Source organism: Montipora capricornis, chromosome 4 (genome assembly GCF_036669925.1).
Source record: "Montipora capricornis isolate CH-2021 chromosome 4, ASM3666992v2, whole genome shotgun sequence".
Classification (NCBI taxonomy): domain Eukaryota; kingdom Metazoa; phylum Cnidaria; class Anthozoa; order Scleractinia; family Acroporidae; genus Montipora; species Montipora capricornis.
Window position 1 is genome coordinate 6,237,720 of NC_090886.1, and position 23,645 is coordinate 6,261,364.

The following is a 23,645-nucleotide window of genomic DNA, read 5'->3' on the forward strand; positions in this document are numbered from 1 at the left end:
AAAAGAAAGGTCAAAGTTGCTGTGAAGTGCAGTACTGCATGACCCCCATGCACGGTTTTGTCGTTAAATTATTTTGCTACGTAATGAAATTTCTAATGAACCGCAACCTAACAGTTCTTTGCCGGACTAAAAATAGGTTGCCTCGTACGACACGAAGAAAACTAGAATACGAGCTATTTATCGACTTTATTTGTTTCTTGCTCTCTAGACTTATTTCCTCGGAGATGAACTCTCGGTCTAGTACTTTCGAACTGTGTCACTGTATTACACGATCCAGTGGCAAAGGCGTCGTTTTGATTTGTGCACTCAAACAGCAGATCGCCCTTTGCACTGATCATTTACATTTTCACGTTTGTCGGCTGTCACTTCCTCAATTACTTGACGGTCGCTAGTCGATGATTCATCAAAACACCCCAAAACATGTACGAAAGCTAAAAACAAGTTAGACTGCTCAATTGTGTCAACAGATCAAACCATCATAGAGATGATATAATCGATGAGCTTGAGTCCTCTTGATCAGTTGGCAAGTGGCCTTCATCAGAGTACAAAGCTAAAACAAGATATCACCAGCATTCTCCTCAGCGAAAATGAAGGTTGTCGCAGTGACCGTCCTTTTGACGTACTTGTTGTTGGCGAACGTGGATGCTTCTTCAATAAGTCTGTCTAGCAACGAACTAACCCTCAATGGTAACGCCAATATTCGCTTTTTCGCACCTAGAGAGGAAATTTGGAACGGTTTAGCTAACGGTAAAAACTTCATGATTTTCGTTTTGATTTCTCCTTTTCATACACCGAGAAAAAGTACAAAGGAGAAGATTTCGTTTCTGCTGGCTTTTTTTCTTTTTTCACTTCCTGATTGGCCAAATGAATCTCTTGCCCCTTACACAGCCAAAGAAAAGAATGTGTTTTCCCGTGCTTCGTCCTTTGCATAGGGTAGTTGCGTAAATTTCGGATTGGTTAATTTGATTTTATGCATCAATACTGATTAGCTGAAATAAATTGCTTGGTTTTGCTGTTATTGACGCTTTTTGTTTTTATTCTTTCATAAATTGTTTTAATTGAAGGACACCGATTCCCGATAATCAACAGCGGTGATACAATTGCTTTGCGGTCGGCTTCCACGTCTAGCTCTTATGACAAAAAATGGCTCTACTGTTCCACCTCCGTTTGCGTCTTTACTACTTGCCCTGGTACGGTCATGACATCGTCTTATTGGTCCTCCTGTTCAAGCCATATGAAGTTCAAGATCCAAGCAAAGAATAAAATGGACGGTCAGCCAATCAACAGCGGTGATTCAGTGTCAATCATCTCCACAGGCTATGGCTCTGGCCAGTACCGGCTTAGATGCTCTACCTCTTCCAGCTACCATTGTCGCTTTGCATCGTAAGACTAAAAATTAATACCTTAACTAGGAGTTAGTGATAGCAAGTGAAGTGCAGCGAGGGGACCCAAGCCTGATAAATAGGACAACTAAGACAACAAGCTTTATGTTGCATGACCATACATGTACAAATATTGTTGAAAAGTTGCGATCCATTCCATTTGGAATTTTAGACCTTTTTTGAAGTTTTATTCGAACTCTTGAAAGCCTAGATGAGGATTTGGTGATTTTTGCGGGTTCTTCTTTTTGGTTATGGATTTTAGGTTTCAGGCAAAAGCGAATCTTCCTCATCCAGAAATTATGTAAAATAAACCTTGCCTTCTAAGTCAAGTTGTTAATTAAACAAGCCTTTTCCACCCTTCTAAGCTGGTTCGTCCCCCTTCCACTTTGGTGGCAATATTTTGATAAGTAAGGAAAAAAGGACTAATATCCATAAACTCTAACCTCTGAGCATTTGTTTGACGAAACTGTGAAAAATACGATTTGGAGAAAATACTGCTACTTAAGTCACCCCGTTAATGACTTTCATTGTCCAAGGCTGTGACCGAGCGAAATCTTTATTTGCTTGTGTCTGTGTGTGTGTTTTGTTTTTGTTTTTGTTTTTTGTTAATTTCAGGATAACCACTAACTTCGTAGGAAACCTTTGGTTGAGCTACTCTCACGCCGTCTTTCAGATTTTCTCCAGGAATGCAATGGATGGTACTCCTGTGCAATATGGGGATATCGTGGGCTTCAAATACCCCTACGGGGGTAACAGTTATTGGCTCTATAGGTCTAGTTCTTACTTTTACGCCAGGAGCTGCAGCTCTTCCAGCAAGTCTTCCTGTGCAGCTCAGAACACTGTCACAGGCTTCAAGATCTTCAAGAAGCTGTGAAACGGTTCCCCATGCAAATATGACATGGCGGAAAGTTCCAAGGGGACTCTACTCATTACATTTTTATGAGCTGTCAAGTTAACGTTGTTCAATAAAAACATAGTAAACTTTAAAACAAGTGTCAAGAATTTCTGTTGTAAAACTGCGGGAACACAATCCTTTGTATACGAGATGTGCGAAATCTGGAAATGCATGGCACAAATTAAGGAATTGGGGGTGGGGTGCTAAAAAGGATTCACACGCAAATAGTCGCTGAGGCGCCAGCTGTGCCATTTAGAACCAGCTGTGCAATTTATCTAGTCGCGACCAAGATTGTGGTGTGTGTCATTGCCGCCATCTTAGCTTCTCTCAGGTTAGTTTTCCTGTATCTCTGCTATCCAGAGTACTCTGTATATATCACTGAATTTTTTGGCAAATATTTTCTTTCAATCCACACGGCTAAATATTCTCGTCACATGAAAATTCCCCGTTCACTTAGATTGTCTATCACCTATACGTTTCACCTATAAAGCTGTAATGCTGTTTAGTTGTCCAGCCCCCTCCCCCCCCCCCCCACAATGCCCCTTGCTCGACACGAATTGTACTCTCCCCTACCCTCTTCTCCCTCTCTTTCCTTTTTCTATTGTTAGGTCACCCTTCACCAATCCCTGTCCGCGTTTGACAGGATGGGAGGGGAGACAGAGATACTTTTCTTCATCATCTTTCAACCCTGCCTTCGAAGAGACCATTCTTAATAAGCTTTTTTCCACCCTGATCCGTTTGGGTATTCATATGCATCTAGAGATTCGTTCTTCATTTCTGCGCTGTGCCCTGGGCTCTGAGAAAAAAGGAAGAAGTTTCAGCAGTCCTTCAAATATGCTTGAGCTGAAAATATTTTCTTCCACTCTAAAAAACACTTAACCTCTCATTTTGCCCGTTTTCCCCGATATTAACTCTTATTAATGAGTCGCAAAAAAGGAAAACAGAAAAACAACAGTTGCCGCATTATATCAGAGCAAATCTAGGCTTCACTGAACATAGTATTAACTATGCAATGATCATGAACTAGCAATCTTTCGTTCACTGGGTGAGCATGGTGTCATAGCATTTACCGCTGATCAGCCCAAACAGGCTTTCGGCAACGCAGGCCAGATGAATCAAAATGAACAAGCAGATTCCATAAAACCCAAAGTTAATAACCACAAACGACACGTTGCACATGAGCAACTCGTTATTGTCAATTCATCCGGATACATGACTTATTCATTTAATTTCATTTCAACGTAACACAAAGATATGTCTTGAAAGTTATTATGGCGACCTTAAAACGCGTTCACTTTTCCAGACCCATGCCCTGTGCTCAGTCCACTCATGGGATTCAATGACGGCTTGTTTTGATAACTGTGACCTCTCACCCAAACAAACTTTGAGGATAAAACAACACACGATACCCAATGCTTACAAAACATTGGGGTGCAGGGATGGCGCAGTGGTGAGAGCACTCGCCTCCCACCAATGTGGCCCGGGTTCGATTCCCAGACTTGGGGTCATATGTGGGTTGAGTTTGTTGGTTCTCTACTCTGCACCGAGAGGTTTTTTCCTGGTACAACGGTTTCCCCTCTCCTCAAAAACCAACCTTTGACTTGATTTGCTTTCGTCGTTAATTTCAGTTTACAGTGTCCCCAATTAGTGCTCCAGCGCTAGATCGACTAGACACTTAAATAAGATTCCTTTCCTTTCCTTTCTGTAGAGATTGATCTTCACAACAAAACACAATTTTGATTAGGAGCCCTTCAATGTCTTGCCCATCAGCTCAAGTAGTTAAAGAAGAACTTAGAGCATCTCACCGGAATCGCGAGGCCACGGGTTCAAACCCCGTTGAAGTCCTGAATTTTTCAGGCTTCTCTACGCAATTGTAAAAATTGCGTTCGTAACTGCGAAGATCATAGCTTCACTTGAAAGAACTTACCATCGACACTTTGTAAGCTCCATCCTCTGTCACTGTTGGATGGACGAAATGCTCATGAAGATGATTCGCAAATTCTGTTACTCTGAAGAAGGCAAAATTTACAAATGTTTCTCGAGTAATTACCTCTTTCAAACACAAAAGCAAAAAGTGCGCTACATGTTAGCGCATGCGCCACTCAATCTCGATGGGCCTTCTGCCGAGTGTGTTCAAGTAATCAGCATATATCGAGCAATGTTGGAAGTCTTGGAAACAAAGGCAAAAACAGCCTGTTGCTCAAACCCTCGAAAAGCGCCCCTGTGATCAAAAAATTAATTCTTGTTTTTCTTTGGATTTCAAAACTATGTTAACTAAACACTAAGAGACCAAAGTTTTAAGCTTTTATTTAAAAAAGATACCTGTTTATTTTAACTGGAATTTTCCTACCTAATGGTCCGCCATTACTAAATTTAAGTTCTTGAGAGAGTTGGATCGAAGCGAAAATTACGTCAAAGGCTTACGAGTTTAAGAAGGCAATGTGTGTGTACGCCGCAGAATTAATATGCAGGACGAGAGTTTTGGGCATTCAAGCTTTTATACTCGCGTTTTGCACATATAATAGGCTGCATTCACACGCTGAAATTTTAAGCTAGTGATCCCTTGACGTCATAGCCTGCGTAGGGCGAGCTCGTTGGGCTCTTACTCTAACCCAACTCTTTCTCGGTTTTCTTCTGGATGAATGTCTCTCTTGGAAGTCCCATATAACCCAGGGAGACCATAAAGTATCTAAGTCGATTGGTCTAATACGCAAATCCAGTTTCTTTCTTTCTAAAGTTTTTCTTCGTACCCTATACAACTATATGATCCTACCATATCTAAACTATTGTAACTTAGTTTGGGGATCCACCTACAAAAGTAGTCTTACGAGAATCGTTATTTTACAAAAACGAGCGATAAGGATAATAGGCAGATCCAATTATGATGCTCATACAGATCTTATTTTTAAGGAACTCATCTTGCTTAAATTACAAGACATTTACTTGTTTCAATTAGGTCAATTTATGTATTCTTTTTGCAATTCTAGTCTTCCTTCAAGATTTGATACCCTATTTTGCTTGAATAATCGTACCCATAGCTATAACACCAGGCACGCACTTTCTTTTTTCTTACCATATTGCAGAACAAATATAACTCAATTTTCTGTTTTATTTCAAGGCCCAAAGTTTTTTAATAATCTAATCACTAGTTCTTCATCTCTTGCAACATTTAAAAATAAGCTAAAGTAATTCTGTATTACAAAATATTCAATCAAAAAAGAAAATTAATTAAATTAATTAACCTCTCATTTTGCCTTAGGCGCAAAAAAAGGAAAACAGAAAAACAACAGCTGCATTGTCTCAGAGCAGATCTAGGCCTAACTGAACATAGTATTAACTTTTGTAACTTAGTTTGGGGATCCACCTACAAAAGTAGTCTTAAGCGAATCGTTAAATTACAAAAACGAGCGATAAGGATAATAGGCAGATCCAGGAGCTCATTAAGAGGAGCCTCTATCTCCCATACTTGGCCTCAGAGTCAACCCTTTCCCGAGTAGATTTATTTATAGAACACCTCCCTTGGGAGATTCAGCACGCTCACTGTTGTAAAAGCCAATCAAAACAGAGCTATCTCAGCGCCAAGGGAATTATGATACTTTTCGCGGGAAAAACCTGTTCCTAAAAATAAATTTCCTCGGGAAAGGGTTGACTCAAGGAATTAGAGGAGATGGAGGCTCCTCTTAATGAGCTCCTGTAATGAGCTCCTGGCAGATCCAATTATGATGCTCAAACAGATCCTATTTTTAAGGACCTCAACTTGCTTAAATTACAAGACATTTACTTGTTTCAATTAGGTCAATTTATGTATTCTTTTTGCAATTCCAATCTTCCTTCAAGATTTGATACCCTATTTTCCTTGAATAATCGTACCCACAGCTATAACACCAGGCACGCACTTTCTTTTTTCTTACCATATTGCAGAACAAATATAACTCAATTTTCTGTTTTATTTCAAGGCCCAAATTTTTTTAATAATCTAAGTTCAGATATCACTAGTTCTTCATCTCTTGCAACCTTCAAAAATAAGGAAGAGCAATTCTTTATTACAAAATATTCAATCAAAAAAGAAAATTAATGTTTATATATATTACTTTTTAATATAAAATTGTCTCTCGACCTCTGGTTTTTTTGTATTGATTACTCCTCCTTGTTATTATTTATGAGGAAACCTGTTTTCATATAAGCTCCGGCGTGGTTTCATTAAGGTTTCCTAGCCACTTTTTCTTTTTATCTTTTAACTTGTATTTTTGTAATGGATGTAGTGTGGCAAAATGAATAAATGAAATGAAATGAACCGCGTATGGCTCACTGAAATATGAAAAACGCTGTTTCTGGCTGACTGAAAAAGCTCAGATTTTTTTCCTGGCTAAGACTTTGTTCACTTTCCAGGCAGAAATGTGTCCACTGGCGTAATTTTTTTTAGCTCATCTTCGAATCATGCAGTTAATTGGAGAGGAGAATGATAGAAAGTTTTCTTTAGTTTCTGGCTAACAAAGAAGCTCTCGTCACGCAACGATCTCCTTTAAAGAAAAAGAGATTAAATAATTATGATACAATGGCGATGATATGAAAAAGTCAAAAGTTTGTAAGGCTGCACTTTCTTCCAGTGTAGCGAGTACGCAATGTTGCCTTTCGTCACGAATGGCTGCGTGGGAGACAACAGTCCGTTCTCAACCCCAGAATCCTAAACGTTATACCCCTATCAAATTGCGCGCGCAGCATTGTGCCCTTGCTCACATGCTGGAACCGTTCTTGAGGTTTGAGAGCAATAATAACCTCTTACTGACCGAGCGCCAACCTCCTTTCCAGGGTCTTTTTTCTATGCCTCCCTCGTTGAGGCAGAGGAGAGGGACCCTGGAAACGAGGTTGACCGAGCGACAGGGTCGTACCGGGAAATGTGACAGTATTGAAGGCTATAGCTGCTTTTTCGTTTTAAGAATATCCGGTCACTGTCTCATGACGTTGTCGTGGCCAAATTGTACAAATGTTTGACATTAAATCCGGTCACTGTACCGTGACAAGTATCACGCAAGACACATGTGGGGTGTTTAGAAATATTTCATGCCATTTCGCGTACAAAAGCGTTCTAAATTTCTTTGTTTTCTTAGTTGTTGACATATGAAAAGACCGAGGCTACCATCATGTGTAGCCATCAGTGACGTTTTTGATCGTGGTCTGAGTTTTCGTGACACCCGCAAATGAACCTATAGAAAGCGAGATTTACCAAGTCCAAATACTACATTCTCAAGCTTTTTTTAAAGAATTAACACAAAGGTTTCACTTACAAATCGGTTTCCGCTTGCGCTGCAACAGTCAAAGGTAACTTTCAGCTAAATTATTATAGGCGCTGACACACTCGACACTACACACACGCGGGGTAACTAACAACTAAGCTAAGACAAGGTTCACAAGAAGAGTAACTCAAAGGTTGTTAAAACTGATGACGTAGGGGGTGAAAGAAAATTTAATTCGTGGGTTGAAAGGGAATTAGTTTAATCACTAAACTGAAAGGAAAGCCCTCAATTCGGCGTTCATTACAGTCACTTCCTCAATTACTTGACGGACACTGGTCAGTCTATGATTCATCAAAACAACGCCAAAACATGTGCGAAAGCTAAAAACAAGTTAGACTGCTGAAAGGGGGCGTTACAGTGCGTCCATTGAATGAAAACCAATCAGAGAGCAGAACTGAAACAATAGATTTCAACATTTTAATATCCAGCGAATTTAAATGTCCGGTACAAAACAATGAAATCACAACTTGTTTAATTGAATCTACAACAGAAAATTTTACCCACTTTCTTGCAAGTTCTTCTCAACTGCAACGGTTCTGTTGCAGGCCATTCAAGTTCACCGGTTTTGATACACAACGGATGATTTTCGAGACCACAAACACTGGAACCCACGGGGTGGGGGAAGGGTTTTACTCCCTTATTATTTGGGCTATATAGGAATGTGCGGCCCCAAAGGGTATGGTTTTTTTAGCCGTTTTGGTCTGAAATAGGGTATCGATTTTGACCATTTTGGTCTGAAATAGGATAGGGTTTCTGCAGTCAAGTCTTGAATTGGATGTGTTTTTTAGAATAAGCTACTTCTTCATGATTAGACGATACGACCATCAACAAAAGCCCTTCTCATACAGACCTCTTCAGCTTGTACATTTTGCTTTCCCTTTCCAGACCACGTGATATTACTGTAGGGAAAAGTGTCTTTCAAATGTCGTCTTATGCATGTGCAGATTTACGTATAACGTCCTAAAAAACAAAATGAAAATTGCCTTAAGAACATCATGTGGTCTGAAATGGGAAAACAAAAAGTGCAAGTTAAAGAGGTCTATATTTACACCAGTCGTGTAACAGCTGAAACAGGTCTGAAATAGCCTACCAAATTTTTGGTAAGGTCTAAAATAGGGTAGGGAAAATCGTTATGTAGATTTCGTATCAAACAAACCATAGATAATTCAAACGAAACTGATTGAACTGAAAGTTCCAATAATGCTCTTTATGGTAGTTCTCAAAATGATTGACGTAAAATTCTTGATTCGAAAATCTGTAGATAGTACATTATTATTAGAAGTTGTCGATGTTTGATTGCTGAAGTTAGATGTTGGTTGACAGTTCATAGCTGATTATTGATTGCTGATGCTGAGAAGTTGGTTTGGACTAATAACAGAATAATGAAAGTGCTCTTATCAGTACACGTGCTAATTATAGGCCAAGACTAGCTTTCAATCATGCTACAGATAGACTCGAGCTAAAATTAACCAAGTTAAAACTATAGTAAATAAAGTATGTAATCTTACTTTGGTCTCCTGGCTTGCTTGATTCAATAGAGTAAGACGTTCGCAAAATTCCGAAGGTCGAGCAGTCATTCCTTTAAGTTGCGCTGATCTAAAAGAAGTTATACTGAAAAACGTGTTGTCTTTTATCGGTCCAAGTGTAACACTTGTATCACACTTGAACCGGATTGGCTGAGTGAATTAGATAAATTTCTTGGCTTTACAAGCTAACATCGTAAATTTTGGTCTGAAATCGGGTAAGGGTTTCAGGAAGCGGCCCCCCCTCCCCCACCCTAAAATTTTTCTGGGAGTACCCCCCCCCCCTCAAGCCAATGGAAGCACTTTGTCGATATAACTGTGTATTACTTCAGTTCTGCCCTGTGATTGGTTTTCACTATGTTGGTGGCCCCGGTTTCAGTGAACGCCCTGTAACAGAACAAACAAACCATCATAGAGATGATGAAAATCGAGTCCTCGTGATCAGTTGGCAAGTGGCCTTCATAGAGTACAAACCTAAAACAAGATATCACCAGCATTCTTTCCAGCGAAAATGAAGTCAGTTGTCGCAGTGAACTTTCTTGTGACGTTCCTCTTGATGGCGAACGTGGATCCTGCTTCGGTTAGCTTGTCTAGCAACGAACTATCCCTCAATGGTGACGCGCACATTCGCTTTTTCGGACCAAGAGAGGAAATTTGGAACGGTTTATCCAACGGTAAAAACTCCATGATTTTCGTTTCATTTCTCGATCTCCTTTTCATACAACGAGTAGTACGAAAGAAGAAGAGATGTAACAGATCGTTTATCAAGGCTTTTTTTTTTCTTCTTTCGCTTTCTGATTGGCCAAATGAATCTCGTGCCCTTTCCTCCACCAATCAATTTGCAAAGGGTAGTTGTGATACTGATCAGCTGAAATGATTACTTTGATTTTGTTGTTATTGACCGTTTGTTTATCTGTTTTTCATAAATCGCTTTAAAGGACAACGATTCCCGATAATCAACAGCGGTGATACCATTGCTTTGCGGTCGGCATCCACGTCTAGCTCTTATGAAAAATACTGGCTTTACTGTACCACCTCCAATTGCCAGTTTACTACTTGCCCTGGTAAGCTCATGACATCGTCGAAATGGTCCTCCTGTTCAAGCCATATGAAGTTTAAAATCCAAGCAATGAATAAACTGGACGGTCAGCCAATCAACAGCGGCGATACGGTGTCAATCATCCCCACAGCCTATAGCTCAAGCTACCGGCTTAGATGCTCTACCTCTACCAGCTGGGAATGCCGCTTTGCACCGTAAGCCTAAAATTAGTACCTTAACTAAGAGGTAACTTTGGAATTTTAGACCTGTTTTTGCGTTTTATTGGAAATCTTGAAAACCTACAAGGATTTGGTAAATTTTGCGGGCTCTTCATTTTTGGCTATCGATTTACGGTTTCAGGAATTAGCGAATCTTCTTCATCCAGCAACCACGTCAAATTAACCTTGCCTTCTAAGATCAAGTTGTTAAACAAGCCTCTCCCACGCCTCTTGTAAGCTTGTTCCTCTCCTTTCTACTTTTAACCAAGATTTTCAACTTCAATTTGATGATTTTTCTCAACCAGTAGCGACCGGCCTTTGTTTAACGAAATTGCTAATGAATACGAAATTAAAACTGGGTTTGTCACCAGGTGGATCCATTGGCAAATAAAAAATATAAATATATGTTACTCTGGTGTTTGAAATATAAATTATGTACAATAAAAACGTTTTCCGACTTTTCGGTTGTATTCAACAACCTTCATCAGGGAAAGTGAAAGATAAAATTTACACGAAAGCTAAGATATAAACTAAAACGCTAATTAAAATTCTAAAGTTAGTGTCATTTTTTCTTTTCTGCAATAGTCAAATGCAAATACTCCTTGGGGAGTAGTGCTCCATCGTCTCGGTTAAGGGGGTCTTTAGCACAGTTTATTTCCCAAGCCTCAAGAATTTTCCTTTGTCGCCAGTTATTGTTAGTTCTAAGAATAGTGGCCTCATTCCACGCGATATCATGATTCGTTTTTATAACGTGGTCCGCAAGTGCTGATTTTTCTTTTTGTAGCCGTGCGACGGCCTTTTGATGCTCGCCTTTTCTAGTTGTAAATTTTCTTTGCGTTTCTCCGACGTAATTCTTGCTACATACTGCGCAGGGAATGTCATACACGAGATCTCGAATTTCTTCTTTGCCCATTTCGTCTTTCGGCTTTGGAAATATCGGGCCAATTGTATTGTAGGGTTGAAATTGTATTGTATTGTATTGCTGGTTTTCACTCACGTGATCAACAGCCATGTTTTTCAACGAAAACAAAAGGAAGCGTTAGCATAATAATAGAGTTAAATTCCCGGAGGATTTGGTCGGGGCACCAACATGGCCGCCTTTTCTTTGTTTTGGGCACCAACATGGCGGTCGTGACGTCATGTGAAAACCGAGAATACTCATAACATTTTTATAATTGTATTGTAGGGTTGTATTGTAGGGTTGAAATTGATAGGAATACGAAACTAAATTCTGCTACTTTAGTCACCCCGATAATTTTGATGACATGACTTTCAACCGTCCAGTGTTGTAAACAAGAGTGAAATCTTTGTTTGCTTGTGTTTTTTGTTTTCAGGACAACCACTTCCTTCACAGGAAACAATTGGATGAACTACTATTACGCCATCTTCCAGATCTTCTCCAGGAACGCAGTGGATGGTACTCCTGTGCAATATGGGGACATTGTGGGCTTCAAATACCCCTTCGGAGGTAGTACTTCGTGGCTGAAAAGGTCGACGTCTGATTCAAAGTTTTACTCCTTGAGCTGCCACTCTACCAACAAATATTCCTGTGCAACTCAGAACACTGTCACAGGCTTCAAGATCTTCAAGAAACTGTGAAATGGTTCCACATGCAAATATGACGTGACAGAAAGTTCCAAGAGGACTTTACTCATAACATTTTTAGAAGCTGTGAAGTTAACGTTCCTCAATCAAACCATAGTGAGCTTTAAAAGAAGAGTCAAGAATTTTTGCTGCAGAACTACGAGAAAAACGAACCCTTGCATACGACATGTGCGAGATCCGGAAATGCATGGCGCATATAAAGGTTGAGGTTGGGGTGGTAAACGAGACAAACAACATGAAGAGAAAGTGAGATTTCAAGACTTAAATTTACACGCAAAATGGGCGCATTTGGAACCCAATTCCCGCTCGTCTCGACCAAGATGCCGCTGTGTGTGACAGTGCCGCCATCATACCTTCTCTGTACCTCTGCCGTCCAGTGATTTCTGTCCTATCATTTAATTTTCGGCAAATATTTTTTGTTAATCCACCCGGGAAAATATTCTTGCCACATAAACTTCCCCTTTTTTTTTGTTTCCGCTAAGGAAGCTTAAACTTACATTACATTTGCGTTTAATAGTGTAGTACCGAGATCGTCCACTTACATTGTCTCTATCACCTATAAAGTTGTCGTCTTGTTTAGTTGTCCAGCGGGCCCCCCCCCCCCCCCCACCCTCACCATTACCGACGAATAGGGGCCACACTCTGGAACGACAAACAGAAAGTTCAATTTTTTCCACAGCAAAATTACAGCATCAAACATGTCCTCATTTAGCAAAAAAATGATATAAAAATAATTTCAGAAAGTATCCCTCAGGGACCACTACTTAGTTCATTTACAATGGCCGGGTTTTCACGACAGCCGTTGTCTCGCTTAACATTCCTGAAAGTGGTAGGTTGGCAGACTTCGTTAAGCGACCTAAAAATAACATATGTTTTCACGGATAAGAATAAATGAGGAGAGAGAACCTGCCAATACAATAATAAAAATAATAAAAATAGCAGAACTGTTGTATTTCCGATTTGAACAACCGCAAGCGACTCCTAATTGGCCGAAAGTAATTGCCAACTCGATTAAGCTACCTGGTTTGGTGGCTTAAATTCAATGAGAATTCAATTGAAATTTGCCGACTCGCTTAACTTTAAGCGAGTTGGGAAAGGAACTGTTTTCATGGAATTTTCGGTGGTCACTCGCTAAGCGACCTGAAAAACCGCTTGTGAAAACACGGCCAATAGAGTACTATCACATGACGTCACAGATTTCGCGGGAAATTTATAGCGCTAAGTCAGTCTTGTGCTTCTCGCAGGACGGCTAAACGTTCCGAAGACTGTGCATAAGTTCTGGCATTGTTTGTTTACCATGGAAAAACAATCAACACTTTGCTCGAAGGACGTTTTCCTTTCCTACGCGTGAGTAAGATCTACCAACAGTAATTTCTTTCTTTGATTGTGTCAATTTATTTCGATATATTTTACGTTGACTTTTACTTTTTCATAGCAAAAGACTTGGCAAAGGTTGAGGTACCAAAAGTAACATTCGAAGTCCCGATCATTAGGTTCATGGATGACTCCAATGTCATTAGACTGCGGAGTATATCCACAGTAATTGGTATTGTTGCACACCGCGGTAACACAATATCTTTAGCCGGACACTTCCACATTGCTTATAAGAAAGTTAAACGGCACTTTTCCCCACTGGTTTGACGGATTTGAAACGATGCGCAATGTCACTGACTTTAATGTGTGCATCGTTTCCACGATGGCAATTTCCCACTTGCTCTAAACATCTGATCTTTTGACTCTTTTAAACGGCTCAATATACTCGCCGTCCAAGTAAAAAAGGCCGCGCAAGTTAGTCACCTCAGCATTTTTCCTCTTCCCTGCAAGCAGAGACCTCTTTTTCCCTATTTGCTGCGCTGACGGGACGTAAAGAAGCTTCTGCCCCGCGTCAAAACTAAATGTTCTGAGCATGCGCCGCGGTTTCTTAGTGACCACACTGTGTGGGTCTGTCCAAAACCGTGGCACAGAGGAAAGAAAACTGTAATGAGGTAGGTACTTGGTGTATTTTGTCATTTAGTGGTTATCTATTGCACAAAATTATCTAAACACGGTAAAACCTTCAGGGTTAGGATTAGGGTTAGCGTTAGGGTTAGGTTAGGGTAATTGTATAATTACTGAACGTTTTATACCTTGTTTAAGAAAATTTGAAACAATAGAAAGAGACACCAAGTACCTACCTGTAATGAAATGCGCGGTACACAGCGGTCTCAAGTCATGGTCAGCGAACACTCGGGGCATGCGTTTTCACAACAGAGCAGCCCAAGAAGGCGCACCCTGGTTGGATCCGAGCGCGTTTTGACCCAGGGAAAAGAGATTTCTTTCACTACTGCCCGTTATTCCGGCAACTTGAATGAAAGAAAAAAGAGGCCTCTGCTAGGAGGAACGTATTTCTCATACTTTCGTGAATCGAGTAAATTAAATGTTATGCTTTACCTAAAATTTCATGTTGTTGTTAAGAAGTAACGCTCCATGCTATATAAAAACGTAGAAACATCAAATATATCAGTTAGTTATAGAAAATTTGACTTGACGACAGAAGTAAACATATATTGGTTGTTTTCACTGATTTGATTGAAGGCCACATTTCAAGAAAACGTTCTCATAAGAATAGAGTTCAACTTTAGAGGTAAGCCTGAGCTATGAACATGGCAGCCGAAATATCATTTTTGACTACTCTTCTATGCTACCTAGTTTAGCCTTAGCGGCAAACATAACTACCACAATCCTTGCATTGTATGCGCCGTCTAAAACACAAGGTGTAGTAAAACATTTAAGAATAAAAATCAACAATGTCAGGTTGTTCATATATCTCATCGACTTAGCAATTTAATTGGCTTGATAATGATGACATGAAGTCATCGACACGTCACTAAACCACTTTGACCTCGTTGATTTTGTTTTTTTCATCTTCGGACTCCTGTCCTAAAATTGCTTATGTTAATCTAGATTGATCTTTCTTTAACTCAGTGAATTATTATCCTGACATTTCAACCTTGTCTTCGAAGAGACCATTCTTAATAAGCTTTTTCCATTCTGATCCGTTTGGGTATTCATAAGCATCTAGAGATTCCTTCTTCATTTCTGCGCTGTACCCTGGGCTCTGAGAAAAACGAAGAAGTGTCAGCCGTCCTGCAAATCCACTCTTGCTGAAAACATTTTCTTCAACACCAGCAAGAAAACACAACCCCTCATTTTGCCTATTATCCTGGATATTTAAACCATTGCCGAGTCGCATTGTCTCAGAGCAAATCCAGAACAGAGCAAATCGGCTAACTCAGGCCAGGAGCCCATGACTAGGAGCCTCCCAATGCATTATAACCTTGAGTCAACCTTTGCCAGTATCTTTCTATTTTTAGAACTAATCATTCAGCAGGAGACTCATATTTACAACAATTTACATCAATTTGCACAATTTGCAGACATTGTTTTTGCTATTTTTGTCTTTGTTCCACAATAACTTTATTCTGATTGGCCATTCTAAACAGTGTGTGCAGAGCCGAATAACTCGTGGCGTTCTAAAAAAAAGAAAGATACAAGCAAAGGTTGACTCATAGGGCTTGTATGGGAGAGGCAAGCTCCTACTCATGCGCTCCTGCTCAGGCCCCGTCCACACCTATCCGTTTTCATTTGAAAACGAAACTTTTTCTTTACGCGTATCCGATGAAAACGGAACTTTTCAAAAACGCTCTCCAGAGTGACACTTTTTGAAAACGCTGTTTTTGTGTGTTCTTGTGGACGGACGAAAGCGGAACATTTCGAAAACGCTGACGTCACGCTATCAGTTCCAATCTACTCCCCGCAATATTATAAACTTATTCAAGTTGGTGGACAGGCGCTTCACTTACTTGTCTCAAATACTTGGGCTTATTTCAAACATAATTGCCTGTTTTCAAGCAAACTTAGCTTTGCTATTCTTCAAGCTGACATTCCAGTAGGCGGCAGAACGTTATTAGGTTACTTTCACTACTAGTGTTTAAGAGGCAGAAGGTTGCAACGACTTGGTGGTTGCCGGCCTAGACCTCGACGATTTGGCTTAGACCTGGCCATACTAGCGCTTGGTGGGACAACTTTCTACTCCAAATGGTTATCGTAAAAGCGAATACTCATGCGTCGAGCATGCGCAGTCAGGTTATCGTTTTCAAATCGATTTATGGTATACGTGTGGACGGGCGAAAACGATGCGAAAACGCTACCTGTGGACGGAAAACGGAGGAAAAAGGTTGCGTTTTCAAACGAATACGGATACGTGTAGACGGGGCCTCAGTGTTGTACCCAATTCAAATCTATTGTTTTTACGATCGATTGTTGTTAATCTTTCAATGAGAATTTGAATTTGAATTTGAATTTGAATTACGTAAAGCCGAACAGTGTTTTGACCTGGCATCAGCTTAGACCAAGAAGAAGAGGAATCATGAAGCGGAAAAAACGTTAAAATCTTTAGTCTTTTCTTAGTGTGTGCAATAAACGTTTGCATAGTGCAACTGCAAGACATGCATGGCATGCTGGAAAACGTCCGTTAGACCGATTTGCAGTTAGTTTTTTGCAGACTAATAGCATTTATTTAAAGAAGAAACGAGTGAATTTTACTCAAGAGCGTGTTTTGTTATCTTTAAACTGAATTTATTACCAAAGCTTAAAAAACTAAAAGACCTCAGGACATTACAAAATAAGTAAAGGTGTGAGCGTGAAAGGCCTCTGCTGGGGGTGACCCTCAAATGGTCTTAATTACACCCCTTCCCCCCCCTCCCCCCCCCCCCCCAATTGTAAAATAACTGGAACGCTGCAGTGCCTTCTGTTTTTGTGTAACACGCACCACAGGCAACCCAATGTACGCTTTATGGAGCGTCTTGTTTCTTTTACTTTATACAACTAGCTCAATAATCTCTGATTATTACTAGTTTCATTTAATACCGATTAAGGTTATCTTTGGTCTGTATTGTTACTGGGTAGACATGTGACAAGAATAAATTGTATTGTTCCCTCGCACTTAACACTGAGGAACACATAATCCCAACAAATTGACCTGCTCTTAACTGTGTGGTGGAGCATTGCAGTAGCATGGCAGAGGTCGTGGATTCGAATCCCGGTGAAGCCGCCTGAATTTTTCGGGTGTCTATAAACAGACAATTGCTTAAATTGTCTAGTTAAGTGCAAGAATCTCTCTGTTCTTTCGTCTTAAATCATTACCATGGAAACGGCCCGATTCTGTATTTTTTCTCTCTCCGGGAAATTCTGTTGGGCAAAACACAAGAAGATTTTAAAAAGCGGAATGTAGTTTTTTCATCACAACAGTAAAATTTTAACAAGCGGAATCAAATTTAACATTTAAAAGGTACCGTTGGAAGTTTGCTGATGGAAGACGAAGATTACGAACATTCACCAAGCGGAGAAGTGTCCAATCGCTCAAAGAAAAGATGCCATGTAATAAACAACTTACTAACCTCACTTGCTCGGGACAGTACTAGGGAATATTGGCCCTCGGTCGTTTTTGTTCGAACCGTTCTGGGGAATATTAGGGAGCTTAAGCACGCGCGTTTTTGAGACGCGAACGGCAACCGGAAGAGAACATTTCGTGTGCCAGGACAGTGGTGTGTCCCAGCGTTTAACGCTAATCATCTCTGATGCAGAAAAGATACTTAGCAATATAAATTTGGTTGTGTAAAGACAAATTAAAAGGGAAAACAGCTCACTTCCGGTTGCCGTCCGCGTCTCAAAAACGCGCGTGCTTAAGCTCCCTATTAATATTCCCCAGAACGGCCCCAGCGCTCGCTTAGTATTCCAAAGCAGGAGTGATGTTAAAATTGGGGAGAAGAACAAGGGGACACTTTGCGACGCCTTATCAAAATCGGCGTGCATCCAATGACGTGCGTTTCTAATATATCCAAGACCTCAAAAATAACGACTACATTTTCAAGCCCCTAAAAGTCTTCCTTTTGAAGATACAAAAAGAGCTTTGGCACTCAAACAAAATGACTAAATTTCCATGCTCTTAAAAGTCTTAGGGCCAGTTATTTAAACAAAGTCTAACTTAGGCCGCGGCTTAGGACAATCAGTGGACCTGCAAATCTGTTTATAAGCGGTATATTTTAAGTAGATAAATTGCCGTCTAGTCTGGAATGCAAACCTTCTTGTTACCATCAGCAGCAGACAATATTTAGATATGATTGTTGGCAATATTGAAAATGGCTTAGAACGCGGTTTTGTTAAACATTGTCTAAACTATGTTTTAATAATCGACCCTTACTTTTCAAGACATAGAATGTCGCAGCTTTGAAATAAATGCCAGTATCTATTCGAAGTGCGAGTTACAGACGAAATGGAGAAGTGATCCTCGCTCTTAGAGCGGTTTTCAATTGAGTGTAGAAAGTAATTAGCGAATTGCTTTGGTTTATAATTACTTCACTCAGTGATTGGTTCAAAGTTCTCGCGCCAATTTTCCAACCAATCAGTAGTGAAACCAAAACCAATCATGGCTCGCGCGTGCACATTTTCCCGCGCCTTGTGTCGGCTAGGTGTAATTAATTCGAGTTTTGATTGGTTTACTGGATTGTCTCGTCCTTTTTGATTGGCCAAAGTAATTACTTTGGTTTTGGTTTTACGACACTCATTTGAAAACCGCTCTAACTGGACAATTTAAGCAAATTGTCTCTTAATAGACTCGTGCAAAATTCAACAGGATTCCAACCCATGACCTCGACGACGTCGGTGAAATGCTCTACCAACTATCAAGAAGCTACACTTAACTACCGGGTGAGCAGAATTGCGATCGACCCGCCCCACAGTAATCTGACGATCCTTGTGTAATAGCTAACCAACCCTAACTGTAAGTTTTTATCACTAAAATCAGTGCTTCGACGTAATCATAGAAATGAGTGCTTAGACGTAATCATTAAAATGAGTGCTTAGACCAATATGAGGGGGGTGGGGGAGGGGGTAACGGTGTGGCAGATCGACTCTGGGGCGGAACGACCTTTTACCCATCTTTAAATGTATCAAACATGTTTAATTTTTTAAAAAGATCTTTAGGAGGTTGTGCCTCGCATGAGCTTTGCAGAGAACCCATTCGACCATTTCGTTCCTTATTTTCGTTTCCTCTTCTAACCTATTTGTTTTGACGCTGTCAATGAAGCTGAAAAAATAAAATAAATAAAACAGGTAATTAGGTTAATTTAGGACTATTTAACTCTTTTTCGATTTTGGAATTTCCAGGAATTTCCAGGCAAAGTCAGTCATCACAAAAAAATGTTTTTTTTCTCAAAAAGTATTTTCCGTTAGGAGGAAAAAATACATCATTTTAGAGCTATGAAAATAAGCTTTCCAAAAACATATAATTTCTATACATAGAACTACAATATTTTATAAAAACCAAAGTTTAAAAAAAAAATTTAACAAAAATAACATTAAAATGGTCTAAAATTAGTTTTCCACATAAATATGGCCATTTCAAGGTCAATTACGAATTTTTTGATGACCGACAAAGATGTTCTTCATTTTATCAGCTTTCTTGGACATAAATTTGACCGAATTTTTGGATTTTTTTGAGATAATCGGATTAGCGATCAATGCGTAATGTGATAAGGTGATGACAAGTCAAATTTGCGACCCGTTGCTAACGGCAACGGAAGCGATCGCATTACGAATGATGAACATCTGTTTGCCAAAAACCACCCAAATAACCGATATTTCGACGGAAAATTCATCCCAGAGGATAAAACTATTCACTGGACATGTAATAAAGGTAAATATGTGCGAGCGAAAGCGAAAACAAGCGAATATTTTGAGGAAAAACACAATTCTGTGGGATCAAAGGACATGTGCTCGCAGACACGCAATTGCTTCGCTAAATACTTAATCTTACCTTTTCAGCGATCTCGCTTGAAATCCCATCCAATGAACCACAAATCCTTTTCTTTATCTATTCCGAAGCCTGTAATGTAATTTTTTGGCTGAAAAACTTTGAAAAACCGCTTCGCGAGAGCTCCGCGATCGATTGAAAATTTGGTCATCGCATCGGCTCAAATTGCTTGAATTAGAATGGACGTCATGTAGGCGTAATGAAAGCTAGAAAGCCGAGATTTTCAGGAAAGCTGGGGCTATATCTCCCCAGTAAACACGCCAAATTTCAGCGCGATCGATGAAAAGGGCGCTGCGCCGCTACGAATCTTACAAAACCCGATACGCCAGCGTATCGGGTTTGTGGCCCCCCTGTAGAAAAAGAGTTTAAGGCATCATGAGTAGCATCATACGTGCATGCGCATCTCGGTTTTGATACGTCATATGCGCAAATGACGACCACGTACCTCGTGATTGTTTGTATGGAGTCAATTCGCCCAAACACGCTGATTTTTGGCAAGAGACATTTTTTGGTAATCTCTAAGAGAATTTCAGAAAATTCCATTTTTTTGTGACGTCATCATCTCTTTACTCAAACTTTCCATTTTTAGCCTCACATATGAATACTTTCAATAGACGTTCTTTCCATAAAAATAGACGTTCTTTCCATGAATGGATCGTCTTCATGGCATCTCGGCTTGTCTAGTGATTCCAACATCCAAAGTTCTCCCAACGAAAGCACTTCATAATAACTAATGATTACTCCTAGTTCTACATCACGAACATTTGTGCAAAAATTTGTGGGAGACATATACAAAATCTGGTTGAGAATCAAATAATCAAATAATGTCATTTTAAGACTTTCGTCGAAACAGGTTTTATAAAAAGCAGAAAACACCTGTAGTACCACCAAACTTAGCAGTCATCGAGAGGACAGACAACACCTCACTCAACCCACCTATTCTCCAGCTATCAGTGTGACAAAACTGTAATCCTGTGGCTTGTAGGAACTGCGTAAAGATGACTCGAATGGTTTTAGTTTCTTTGAAATTTCAGCATTTTTCTGTTAAATACACCACAATCCTGTCACTAAAATTACCTGGGCCTCATTTTCTTTTTGGTTACCCTACGGTATCCAACACATGAACAAGTTAAGCAATCATCAAGTGGATCAGAAAAGTAAGGTATTGAAACTGCAGGTCTCAAATGATTGTTTAATTAAGAGAGAGCTCATTCAGGACTACCCAACGAAACCGCTCCACAAAAATGCCGCTGGCTGGGTCTGACTCTAACCGCGTATGGCTCACTGAAATATGAAAAACATTGTTCCTGGCTGACTGAAAAAGTTCAGATTTTTTTCCTGGCTAAGACTTTGTCCACCTTCCGGACAGAAATGTGTCCACTGGCGTAAAGTTTTTTTAGCTCATCTTCGAATAATGCAGTTAACTGGACAGAAGAATAATGGAAAGTTTTCTTTTAGTTTCCGGTTAGCAAACAAGCTCTCGTCACGCAACGATCTCCTTTAAATGAAAAGAGATTAATTATGATAAAATGGTGATGATATGAAAAGGTCAAAAGTTTGTTAAGGCTGCACTTTCTTCCGGTGTACAGAGTACGCAATGTTGCCAGTCGTCACGAATGGCTGCATGGGAGACAACCGTTTGTTCTCAACCCCAGGATCCTTTACGTTATACCCCTATCAAATTGCGCGCGCAGCCTTGTGCCCTTGCTCACATGCTGGAATCGTTGTTGACGTTTGAGAGCAATAATAACCTCTCACTGACCGAGCACCAACCTCGTTTCCAGGGTCTCTTTTCTCTGCCTCCCTCGTTGAGGCAGAGAAGAGAGACCCTGGAAACAAAGTTGACCGAGCGCGAGGGCCGTACCGGGGAATGTGACAGTATTCAAGGCTATTGCCGCTCAATTTTTCGTTTTAGGAATATCCGGTCACTGTCGCATGACGTTGTCATGGGCAAATTGTACAAATCCGGTCACTGTACCGTGACAACTATCACGCAACACACGTCTGCGGTATTTCGTATATATTTCATTCCATTTCGCGTACAAAAGCGTCTTAAATTTCTCTATTTCCTCAGTTGTCGACATATGAAAAGACCGAGGCTACAATTGTAGCCATCAGTGACTACATAATGCCATGAAATCGCGAAAATTAAGCAGAATAACAGGGTCTGAGTTTTTGAAACACCCGGGGATCTGAGTTTTTTCTGGTCTGACGTTTTCGGGGATCCGAGATGTGAGTTTTTACTGGGTTGCCTATGGGCAAACCCAGTCGAGGTCTACGTTTAGTTTGTTTGTTTTCTTTCTTTTTTTTTTTTTTTTTTTTTTTTTTTTCCGTGTCGGTAAAAGTCTTGCCTGTCACTCCCCTGGTAAGTAGTGTCTTTGTGTATAGAGCCTTCTGCGCGTATTTTCTTAGGATCGAGAGGGTAGTGGAACTGCGTAGATTTCTCTTGTGGACACAGTAGAATCATTAACTTAGCCTGCAATGGCGTCGAAAGTCATGCAACGCGAATGGCGTTTTAGTGGATCCTTAAACAAAATATACCCTTATGGAGCTCAATAATGGAAAGTCAGTTGGATAAACTAAGCATGAATCTCAAAAGCGACGAGTACTGGACTTCGACAACAATCTATCGCCCGTCGAGACGAAATCAAAGTGAGCAGTATTTACCTGAAGTACATGGTAATTTGACACAATTGAGTTTCTTGTCTTCACGCACGCAATCAAATAGGAAGAGGTTTTCGCCTCTAAGAGCAAATATGTTGTTTGTTTCAATAAAATTTTCGCTGGAAAAGGATTCTGTGGTATTTTCTGCCTTTGTGAATTATAATATCATGTTGTGTATTGAATTTTCGAGCTTAAGGTTGAAATGTGATATGGGAGAAGTTTTTTAGTATTGCTCTGTAAGCAGGAAGGGTTCACAGGCCTGTTGGAAGCGTGCTTGAGTTTCAACAAAATGAGCCCCAAAATCAGTGAAAACTTGTGACGCAGATGAATAATAAAGTAGCTGCTATTTCCAAAATGATGGAATTACCTGGTGATAAATAACGTCGTACACGTCTTGGAGAGTAAATTTTGACTTTGCATAAACAAGAGTTGGGCGATTGTGATCTTTGTTTTGACTTCGTTCATTTCATTGTCAAACTTTATCACACTTGACAGAAAAAGAAACTTACAAAAACCCGGTATCTTGGGCATATGAATTACGGGGTGGTGACTTCTTTGATCATGACTAAAACACCACACGAGTACATACGGGTAACATACGAGTAACATACGAGTAACATACGGAACATACGGATACATACGAATACATACGACTGACATACGAGTAACATACGAGTAACATACGGATACATACGACTAACATACGGATACATACGAATACATACGAGTAATACGAATGTTTTTCTCATAAAGGAAGCTCTAATTATAAGCCTTGCAAGCATTTTTCACGTCAGCAAACACGTACCCGGCTCAGTTTGAGGAAGGGGGGGGGGGGGGGTGGTGTTGATAGACCCTCCAAGGCTTTCGTTAAATTTAGTCACAGTAAAATAAATTCACATGGAGTGCAAAACCCTTAAGGCGGCGAAAGACGAGATACAAAACCCTCAACTTGTGGCGCAACATTGTTTCGTTGCAAGTTCTGGTCGATGTTTCGCGTTTTTCACTTTGCGTGATCAACTTGACCCGCAAGAAAAACATTTGTTGCGGGTTGAAGAAATGCAGGGCGCTGAGTGGTTGATTTGCTAGTACAAGAGCACATTTGTTGCGCGACAAGTTGTGAGCTTGATGAAAAACGAGCAACAAAGCCAAAATTTGTTGCTCAGAGTAGATCTG

General features: G+C 40.1%; 3 protein-coding genes across 4 annotated transcripts in view; 2 read left to right on the forward strand and 1 right to left on the reverse strand.

Annotated features, from left to right (window-relative positions):
* The first annotated feature begins 518 nt into the window (after positions 1-518).
* Positions 519-2,371, forward strand: LOC138045373 (uncharacterized). 2 transcript variants are annotated; one of them, XM_068891840.1, is made up of 3 exons: positions 519-747; positions 1,065-1,383; positions 1,998-2,371. In XM_068891840.1, exons 1-3 carry the CDS (start codon positions 588-590, stop codon positions 2,254-2,256), a joined length of 738 nt encoding a protein of 245 aa, XP_068747941.1. In that variant the 5' UTR covers positions 519-587; the 3' UTR covers positions 2,257-2,371. The 2 variants fall into 2 exon arrangements, with proteins under 2 accessions (XP_068747941.1, XP_068747943.1); XM_068891842.1 differs by having other exon boundaries at positions 525-687.
* A 7,141-nt stretch (positions 2,372-9,512) lies between these two features.
* Positions 9,513-12,435, forward strand: LOC138044429 (uncharacterized). The gene is made up of 3 exons (XM_068890942.1): positions 9,513-9,768; positions 10,033-10,348; positions 11,686-12,435. Exons 1-3 carry the CDS (start codon positions 9,606-9,608, stop codon positions 11,948-11,950), a joined length of 744 nt encoding a protein of 247 aa, XP_068747043.1. The 5' UTR covers positions 9,513-9,605; the 3' UTR covers positions 11,951-12,435.
* A 2,435-nt stretch (positions 12,436-14,870) lies between these two features.
* LOC138045397 (mitochondrial enolase superfamily member 1-like) overlaps positions 14,871-23,645 on the reverse strand; it is a 36,312-nt gene continuing 27,537 nt past the window's right edge. Inside the window, exon 13 of the mRNA XM_068891890.1 lies at positions 14,871-15,053. Within this exon, the coding sequence (XP_068747991.1) occupies positions 14,928-15,053 (126 nt within the window). The 3' untranslated portion in view covers positions 14,871-14,927. The remainder of the gene's footprint in view (positions 15,054-23,645) is intronic.

Excerpts from the sequence above, each read along its gene's own strand:
- LOC138045373 (XM_068891840.1), top strand. The coding sequence starts at position 588 with ATGAAGGTTGTCGCAGTGACCGTCCTTTTGACGTACTTGTTGTTGGCG. Across the intron at positions 748-1,064 it reads TTGGAACGGTTTAGCTAACG|GACACCGATTCCCGATAATC; the intron begins GTAAAAACTTCA and ends TTTTAATTGAAG. Across the intron at positions 1,384-1,997 it reads TACCATTGTCGCTTTGCATC|GATAACCACTAACTTCGTAG; the intron begins GTAAGACTAAAA and ends TGTTAATTTCAG.
- LOC138044429 (XM_068890942.1), top strand. The coding sequence starts at position 9,606 with ATGAAGTCAGTTGTCGCAGTGAACTTTCTTGTGACGTTCCTCTTGATG. Across the intron at positions 9,769-10,032 it reads TTGGAACGGTTTATCCAACG|GACAACGATTCCCGATAATC; the intron begins GTAAAAACTCCA and ends ATCGCTTTAAAG. Across the intron at positions 10,349-11,685 it reads TGGGAATGCCGCTTTGCACC|GACAACCACTTCCTTCACAG; the intron begins GTAAGCCTAAAA and ends TTTTGTTTTCAG.